This window comes from Atta cephalotes, assembly GCF_000143395.1.
Source record: "Atta cephalotes unplaced genomic scaffold scaffold00022, whole genome shotgun sequence".
NCBI lineage: Eukaryota > Metazoa > Arthropoda > Insecta > Hymenoptera > Formicidae > Atta > Atta cephalotes.
Window position 1 is genome coordinate 126,283 of NW_012130086.1, and position 10,226 is coordinate 136,508.

The 10,226-nt window shown below is 44.8% G+C and overlaps 1 protein-coding gene across 1 annotated transcript in view; it reads right to left on the reverse strand.

The window, feature by feature from the left end:
* LOC105619668 (splicing factor, proline- and glutamine-rich-like) overlaps window positions 1-4,333 on the reverse strand; it is a 94,745-nt gene extending 90,412 nt beyond the window's left edge. Inside the window, exon 1 of the mRNA XM_012201186.1 lies at window positions 3,522-4,333. Coding sequence (XP_012056576.1) covers window positions 3,522-4,333 — 812 coding nt within the window. The remainder of the gene's footprint in view (window positions 1-3,521) is intronic.
* Between the last annotated feature and the right edge of the window lie 5,893 nt (window positions 4,334-10,226).

The following is a 10,226-nucleotide window of genomic DNA, read 5'->3' on the forward strand; positions in this document are numbered from 1 at the left end:
TCTCTCTCTCTCTCTCTCTCTCTCTCTCTCTCTCTCTCTCTCTCTCTCTCTCTCTCTCTCTCTCTCTCTCTCTCTCTCTCTCCCCCTCTCGCACTCTTTCTCTGTCTCTCCCTCTCCTCACCCCTCTTTTCATTGGTTCTATTCTCTATATACCCCTCCTTTCTCTCTCCCCTTTGCCACCTCTCTCCCCTGTGTCTCTCGCTCTCTCACAATATGTCTGTGCATTGTTAGAGCCATTACGGGAGCCAATTAATCTATGCACAATTTTATAATTAAACGGCTAATAGCGCATAGAATTATAGTCCAGGGCCGCGCGCACTCCCACGTATTTTCAACTGGCTGTTATATCAGGTATACTGAACGCTGCGCTCGATAGGAAGAAGGAAGAATAAAGAAAAATCCACGCGTTGTCCCTTTTCCCTCCGTATGTCTTCTACGATTTTTTTTTCTTTTTTTCTCTCTTTGTCTCCTCGAGACGCGACCTCTTTTCACGAATTCCCAATTAGAGACTCAATTCCGAAGAAGTAGTATGCAAGGCGATCGTTCCTTCGTTCTTTCGACCGAGTTAGGCAAATTAATTAATATAATTGACTCGTCTCGTTAACTGTGCACAACGCGGCCACGTTATTATTTTCTTGCCGATTATCGTAGGGCTCGCATCGACTTATATGCATGATATACGACGCGCGCAATTATCGCAGTCGATTACTTTTCAGCGTATAACAGGAATATCTGTCGGCGTTCTCGATCAGATAGTGACCTCCCGTCTCGGATTCGCGTTTTAAGAACGTGCTCGAATGATGGCATCTACGGAGAGGAAGTCTCGCGATAAGAAATAACGCGGTATTTAAACATACCCGTAGTTTAATGCATGTTGTGCGTTTGTTATACAAGCATAATTCCAACATTTGCCTGTTCGCTGCGAATGATTCTTCCGCGTATGAAATCTCTCGTTCTCTCGCAGCGTTATATATTTTTGTATTTGTCGTTGTCGCCCGTTTTCCTTACTTTTTAACACTATTGCTGCCCGTGAGCACAAAATACGGCACGTCCGGTGCAATCGGTTCTATATCTACAGGCCATCCAAACGGAACAACGCACCCGATGCCGCGCTGTAAACCACAAGAAAAATCCCCCTGAATTATTGGTGCAGTTCTGGATGCATGTTGTTGCATAGGTCCGATAGAAGAGGCGCGGGGTCGCTGCTCTACGTAGGTATGCAAGTGCATGCGCGCACGTATTATGTCGTCCGCGTGCGAGTGTATAGTTTGGTTCATCGTAGACGTGGCACGGCCGTGTGTATCCATTGCTACCGCTACCGTTGCCGTGAATTATCAGAATGTAACGACGTCAACGTTACACGCGATCATACTGCACAAAACGATCGTGTCGCAGCCACTTGATCATCCTGTTTTTCATTATCGCCATTTCGCTTTTCTACAATCTCGCCTCTTTACGATCAGAATATAGAAAGATCAGTGGAAATAGTGTTCGAAGATTTTGAGAGCAAACTAAAGAATCAAGAACCAGGTTGCTTAATTTTCGACATCAGCGCGATGCGCATGAATATAACGAATATTTCTGAACCTATAATCATCAAATTAATAACGAATTGAAAATTGTTCTTAGATACTAATCTAGATGCTAAACGATAGTTTAGAATTTCAAAATTAGAGAAACTTATTCAAGAAATAAGAGCAAGCCTTCATTTTCTAGATCATAATACTATTTGTAACGGAAAACAGAAACATAAGATTAATCTCTAATGGATAGAGATATAATAGAATATCGAGGAAAACTAGTGGTTTTTAAAATCGAGCTACAGTTTGAATTTGACATTGCGAGAAAGAGCAATCTAGCGAGACGACAAAACATACTCTGAAAAGACGAGACCCGCACGAGCCGACGGCTCGCGGAACTCTGTTCTGTGACTGCGACTCGGGATTATTTGGATCCCTGCGATCCCTACGAGCTTCCTCCTACCTCTCGCGCTCGCTCTCTCCTTCTGGCTATCTCTCTAGCTCTTTCACTCCGTCCCTCGGGATATCCCTCGGTTCCCTCTCGCTCGATCCCTCTCTCTGTGTCGCGTTGAATCCGTTTCCGTTGTGACTGCCACTGCGCATCGCACGCTGAATAAGTATTGCCTATTTGCCACGCAATTCGCGACCCGCCGCAAATACCGAAAAATCTCGATTATATCGTGACAATTAAACATAGCAAGTGATTAATTTGTCGAGAGTATATCGAATGAAATTGTCGAGCTTATCGACTAGAACGAAACGTTGATCGATGGGATGATCCGGATTGACAGAGACGACATCGAGAGGACAACACTTTCTCTGACGACCTTAAATCCCCTCGTTCCGTTTACCATTCCGTTTCGTCTGTCGTGTACCTCGTGGGTGGGGTGCGAGAGAGCTTGTACAACCGGACTCTCTTCCTCTCGCCCGACATCCTCTCTTTCTCTCCCTATTCGGGGACGATTCATTCAGAGAAACTGCCGTGAAAGGGACACCTGTTGGCGCGGGAACTCGGTGACAATCCTAGAAACGAGGAGCACGTGCCGCTGTCACACGACTCGGATATTTTAATTCTCGATTGTCGTACGGTGCACCAAATGAATGCTCCATTTCGTAAATATTATTTTAAAAGTAGTTGCGACATGCCTCTCATTTTAGCGCGACTATCTTAAATGCGAATATTCGTGAAATGAATTTTTCCTTCCAAAATGCAATTTCGTGATGCAATTTCACGATGCGTGAGGATCACTCGTGAACTATCTATACGAAAAGGCCTGAGGGTCACCGGGAGCTGTTTTCGACGATGATCAAGTCTTAAGGAGCGGTAGGTGGTACACAATTAAAGTATTTTTTGGCGGACTGGTAACGTGAAAGCCAAGCCAAGGTACAGGGCGAAGATAAAGTGCTGCCCAGCGGCGACACCATGCGTTATTAATGTATGCGAGGATCGTAGCTTCCGTTCGTAGTAACGGCGCCCAAGAAGCGCGTTGAGACGCTCAGTATGTGAGTGTTATTTCCGGAATCTTATTCTCCTTATCTTGTTATCGAAATGGACTGGCATTAATTATGGCTAACAGTCGACAAACAGCTGCTACTCGCCGCTATTATGGATAGGATTTCTTTTCAGAAACGTTCAAAACATGGCATGATCGCCACGAGGCAACATCAAAATAATTAGTTTCATCGAAATTAAGTTACGGTCTCAAGAAAAGGCCTATATTTTTAATCCTACATATCGCATACAAAAATCTATAATACACATAACATGTACAATATTTTTATGTACGTACATTTTTCGAGAGTAAAATTCCTATTCTCTCTCTTATCCGAAATATTTAGCATATTGATTGTCAGCTACAAACTTAATGCCACGAATTAGACAAGTTTTTCTTTCGTGATTTAGAAATGCCTGCTCGCGAATCGCAATGATCTAATCGATGAACGAAAATTGAACAGATAAGAGAATCCTATTATCAGTCTCTCCGAAGGTGTTCAACCTACCTGGCCGTGGTGCAGTCCCTGTAAAGAATGTCGAAGTCCTTGCAGCTAAGCAGCTTGCACCGATTGACGCCGGGCTGGATAGCTCCAAGACCACGTAGAATCCTAACCTGCTCGACGTTACACACCAACGGCACGATATCCAGTCGCTTGAGCTTCGTGTAGACTGTGTGGAGGCCGCCCACGAGGTGTTTGAGAAACAGCTCGAAGGCCTGAGGCAGACACAGCATCGTGTCACCGGCGATGATGAACGCAGCGACCTTTTGGCCACGATAATCGACCAACTTGCACTCGTTGGCAGTAGGATCGCTAGTACTAATCGGCGGTGGACTGTTGTAGGATCTTGGTGGCAGAACCGCGTGATGAGCTGCCATTAATTCGAGCGGCGAGCCATGATGCCCGCTCAGCATACCACCGAGCTGGCCCAGCAGTCCCAGTCCCGGCGGCGGCAAACCCGGCATACGAGGCACCATACCCGGCGGTGCCCCGGGGCCGCCCCCGGCCGACAACGGCGGTGGACTCAGAGGAAGGCCCTGGGGTGGTGAACCTCTCGTGGGCGATCCCGGTGTCGGCACACCGCGATGCTGCGGTTGCTGCTGCGGATGATCGCGAATCTGATCACGCCCGTGCGATTGCTGATGAGACGGCGGTGGTTGATGTTGACTGCCGTGGAGCTGTTGCTGCTGCTGCTGCTGCTGTTGTTGCTGCTGTTGGTTCTGCTGCGTCGACGGGCTGTGAGGATGTTTTGGACTGCCGGTTACGGGACTGGCACGACTGCTGTGGTCGGAAGAGCTGTCCATCGCTCCGTGGTCCATGGAGGGTCGGAAACGCGTGTCCCTATTCTTCCTACGATTTGTAGAGACGACGAGACACTCCGGCACGCTCTTCTCGCCAGCGATAAGCTCCGTGCCTCTGTCGATCACGTCGCCGTATCACTGTGTCCGCCCGATGGCGAATATCGGTATGACTCGAGCGTGAATCGTTTCAATGCATTTTAAAGCTGGTTTCTTTCGTGATTCTCTTTGCGAGTTGTCATAAACTCTTTGATAAACTCGAAGAATATCTTTCAAAATTACACTCGACTAACGTTCTTCGAACGTATCGCTTGTCACTGTAAACGTCGTGGATCGTGCGTCTTTACACAAATCAGACCACACGATTTTGTCAGTCTTCATACACACATGAACTTTTGTGTCCATAACAAACTTTTAGTCCACTTTGTAGTCCACTTTCAGCGCGTACTTATTTTATTTTCACCGATCCATTGCGAAGACGTTTAACTCAATGACAACACAACGACAGCGAGGATGACAACACGATGACAAAAAGTTATCGCGCAGACAGCGACGACGACAATTGTCGCGTCGAGTTCGTCAGCAAGACGTTAACAACTTATTCACTGGCTCATGATGATACTTTCATGTCACAAAAAACAAAAAGCGAATCGCGATAACACCAAGCTCTAAACGACAGAACGACGCGTGAGCACGAGGAAACCGTAACCGTGAATACGATTGTGACGATGTCAATGACGAGATGACAGCGAGGAAGACGAGACGACGGCGACGGCGACGGCGGCGGCAACGGCAACGGCAACGACGACGGTGGCGGCAGCGACGGCGACGATGACGACGGAGGCGGCTGCCGCGGTAACTCGCAGGGACGCGCGTCGCTCGTTCTCAAAGTAGCAAACGCTCTCTCGGTCGAGTCGGGAGTATTTCCCTACCCAGTCACAGATGTAATAAATAAAAACATCAGTGGGAGCCCGACAAACGGGGAGGATGGGCGTTCTGTGCGCGCAACCGACTATCCGGTTGGCGGAGCCACCAGGGCGGCTGTTCTCGCTATTGGACGGCAGGCTCGCACTGTCTACGCCTTTCGAACCTTCCCCCGAGTGGCGGCGGCTCGGCCACCCGCCCCCCGCGTCCCCCACTATTTGCCAACCTCTGCCACCGACGTGGTAGACGACGACGACTACGCCGGTGAGGACGGTTCCGGGGGCTACCAACACAGAGGGACAACCAGACGCAGACGCGCAGAGAGCCTGAGGACAGTACGACTGGAACGTACTGGCGACGCGAGTGGGGGGGATTTCTTCTTTTACCTCACCGGGTTTGTCTTCTTTCGTTGTAGATCTTACGTTCTCTCTTTTCTCCACCTCGACTCGCTCGCTCGCTCGCGCGTACATATCTCCTCGCCTCACTCTCCGCTTTTATATCTTTCACTCTTGTCTCTTATTTCGCATGCTGTTCCTCTCTCGGGCATCTTGATTGTTCTCGCTCGGTCTCCCAAGTCTCGACTCTTGCTCTTGCTTCTTTCTTCGACTGTCTATGCCATTTCAATACGTTCCAGTACGATCGCGGTTTCTTCGGTATCACATCCAATTTCTCCTTTAATAATTTTTTATTTTATTTTCAATTCATTCCATACTGTTGTTTTCTCACGTTTTACATTCTCGATTCTTCGGAGTCGCGTTAGTCGCGTATGCCATTCTCACTCACTTTTCTCTCGTTCTTTCCTATCTTTCCAATACTATTCTCGTCTCCCGCCTCTCCTCGCTTCCCGCTACCCTCCATGTTCTCCGAGTTCCCGCTCTCTCGTGCGACCAGCCAGCCCTCTCTGCTTTCTCGCTTTATCTCCTTCTTTCGTCATCCCCCTCTACGTCACGTGCGCACACACGTACTGCCCATGTCTCTATCTCTCTCCCTCTTTCTCCCACTGTTCCCTGTCCCTACGACGAAGAATGTCGCCAACGTTCGAATCGATCGCTCGCTTTCGCGCGTACTGCCTCCCTTCTTCACCCTTCTGCCGTCCGCGCGAGCCCACTCCTCCTCTATCTGCCCCTGCTCCTCTCCCTTCTCTACCTGCTCCTTCACCTCCTCCTCCTCCACCTCAACCTTCTCCGCCACCCTCTCTACTCTTCCCTCAGATCTCCTCTACCATATTCGCCATCAGCATTACACGCGCGCACTTATTTCTTCTGTAGGTAACTCCGCTTTCCTTGCGATCTCTCTCCTACTCTGCCACCCCCTTGCGCCTTCGCCCACCCTTAGTCCACCTGCCCCCTCTCTGCCGCGCGCGCCTCCGTGTTTCCTCCGCCTCTCCATCCCCACCAGTCCAGCACATAGGATAGTCTACGCTCTCCGTAGCTCGACACGGTTAGGGTATGGGTGCTTAATATCTTTGTGCCATACCCAAGGCGCCCGTATCCGCCGACAGTTCCTAGAGGTGAACTTTGCCGCGATCGAGTACCTTGATTCGCGAGACAGAGATGAAAACCGTAACTGTGCAGTGTGTGCACACAGATACAAATAATTACTCGAGCGAATGTAACAAACAAGATGTTTAATCTCGAGAGTAGATATATTCCTGATTAAAAGGAGTTTAAAAGAAAGTCTGTTGAGTAGGAAATTGAGTATTCACTAAATAATTAAATATATGCGCGACACGTTTCTCATCTTGGATAAGAGCAGAAAGACTAACTTTTCTTTTTAAACAGTTTTAATCCGTATATTAAGCGTGTTTATGACTCTCTCTCCGTTCATGTAGAGTGCAAAAAAATATACAGCAGGAAAGATCCGAAGTCGGTCTCCGATTATCTCGTCATAGATGCTTCGTAGCTATTAAAGGGAGGGGGGGGGGAGGAGAAAAGTCTAGCGTTCTCTCCTCTCTTTTGGCCGGTCAACCCCTCATCGGCCCAGTGACCCAGATTCGCTAGGGAGACCCTTCGCAATGCGAGTATTATCGTGTGTGTTTATACCGACATATCCGTACAACCATACGCACTCGTACACATGGCCGTATTCATACTTACATACAAATTCCACGGTCCATAGATATACGTTTACTCGAAACAGCTGATCTCGTCATCTTATAGATTCCCAAAGAAAACAAAATCTTCTGAGCCTATTCTTCATTGAGCGTAAGCGAAAAGGATAATCGCTGTTCATACATTTGCAAATCTAGTCTCCGTGCCAATGTAAAGTCCATTCTCAACAGTCATATGTTACCTCAGATAATTGAGATTTGACGTTTACGAAAATCGTAACACACATTGACAGAAAAGTGTTTATTCATGGTTATAATTGCTTGATAAAATAATTATGAATAAATACATTGTAATAAATAAATATCTTGGTATAAAATATTTTACTTAAGAAAATGATTTATTCGATGAATGTTAACAGCTTATTTTTTAATATTAAAATATATTTTCTCTCAATATAAAGAGCAATAAAAATTGTGTTGATAAGAAACGAAAGATAAATATAAAATATAAAATATCTTTTTAAAATAATTATGATAACGAAAGAGAAATATAGAATATATCTTTTTAAAATAATTATGAAAGAGATTTTTGTAATTATTATTGCTATATTGTTAGTAATAATAATTATATTTATAGTTCTCTACCCAAAAATATATAGTTAACATAAAAAAATGATAAATTATAGTTAAATTATGAAATCATTGCAATCTCATTTGTTTCTTTCAATGCATTACGAAAAAGTGGAGCATTTAGTTTCGAAAAATGTATGTATATGTATTACAACCTATTTATCATAATTGCTCACATAGTCGTGTACAACGATCTAATAACGGTCAAATAAATTCACTACTGACTACGCTAATATATAATCCGAGAAAAGATTTATGTCAGACAAGTTTGCAAACTGATATTCCTGTAACTTCGAAACCACCGCGAATATGATAAATTGTACATGAACCCTGTCTGTTGAAGGATAAAGTTAGGCTCGAACAACAACTCGTTCAGAATGGAATAAGAATCGTCCTTTGTCTTGCGAGAGGACGATCGATCATGAGATCGATGCGCGTTGTCCGGACAAGTCGGGGGCGATCGGCAGGGGACCGATGTTTGCCGCGACCCAAACCACGTCCAATTAGTGGAATTAATACCGGCTGGGCTTTGGGGGAGCTAATGCCTCTGTGTGTGCATACCTACGGGTATGCGCGCCGATGACTGCACTTTCCTTCGTGCGTAATGAAGGACAATCCCGTCATCGTACCTATACCTCGATGCATTCGCTCGTGGAAGCGCGATCACCGCCTCCTCTTGTTCTGCGGTCACCAATGAAATTCCGTAAGTCTACAGACTGTGTACGGCGGTGCTCCACTGAATCGTTAAGAAACTAGACTGGCTAATTTCGCTCGACTACCACCGGAAAGATTCACACAGTCGTTATGCACTTTGAAAATATGAACGTTACCAAAGTATTAAATTTTATTTATTTTTAAAGAAAGATTTAATGTAAACAGATTTGTGTTAATCGTAACTACAAAAACATACAGATTTTAATCGATATTTTATGTATCTCATTATATTATGCACTTGGAAAAACATCATCAATCGGTATAATTTAAACTGTGCGGCAATGCTGCACTGAAATCTGGTTCCACCAATGTTAGATTGAGAATGTAAAATCCAAGATAATTTTAATCTTGGTTCAATTTACTCTTTATCTTTTTCTAATTCTAAGAATTTTCTAATTCTAAGATAAAAACAGTAAGTTTAAATAAGTTTTAAGATTAAAATTAATCTTACATTGATGACCTGAATCGTTAAGAAACTTGACTGGCTCGACTACCAGATAGATTCGCGTAATTACTGTGTATTTTGAAAAAACGAACAGATTAAACCAAAAGATTAAATCTCAAAATGAATTCAATGTAAATACATTCGTATTAATAATAATTAAAAGCAATAATAACATAGACATTAACTTTAATCTAATTATTTAATTATATTATATACTTTATCTAATATATATGTATTATATTGTACATCCTATATTGTATGAAAAAAATACGTGCTCTGGATTTAATAAAAATTTATTTATTTTATTAATACTATTATTGTGTGAATCAACAGGATTATTTTCAATTAAAATGTTGTTAATATAATGTTGTTATACATCATTTTTTTTCAGTGCAAAAACTTCATCATACATTAGGTAAGTTAATTTAAATAAATGCAACATCAAGCAAAAATAATGACGCGCGAGAAATTTAGTAGCGAGTTCTTCTAATCTATTCTTTAGAGAGTTTCAAACTCTCGATTATTGGAAATTTATTTCAGATATTACGCTCGATATCATGCATATCGCTTCTTTGCTCCCTGCCTCACTATCTCTTTCCTTCCATCCCTGTCTATTTTTCGAAAGCACGCCGATATCGCGCCTCTTGCTCGCGTTTGGCGCGAGGTTTGGCACGATGGGGAACGAGCGTCGGGCATTTTCAGACAGGCCACCGTGTGATACGCATTGTTCGTCCTGGACGTCGCCGCCGTCGCCACCGTAGTCCCTGTTACCGCTCGTTGCCCACCCCGCTACAGATACGCGCTTAGCGCAACACGGTGTGTTTGCATCGTGCATAGCTGTTACGTAACCCTCGTCATTGTTTGCGCATCGTCGTTACACGCCTATATGGAGAAAGGGAGGGTGGAGGGTGGTTTCGCCGCCGTTACAAGCGAAAGGCGAGTGGAAAAAAAAAGGAGAAGCGCGCACGGACGGATTTTTGCTCATCTCGCTTAGAGAATACACAAGCACATCTAGACGCAGCTGAGTAGACTCGCGTCGGGAGGACTGCATCGAGAACAGGCCCGATTGCTCTTTTCCATGTTCACGCCATACGCATTCACCGTATTTTCTCCCTCTCTCTCTCTCTCTCTCTCTCTCTCTCTCTCTCTCT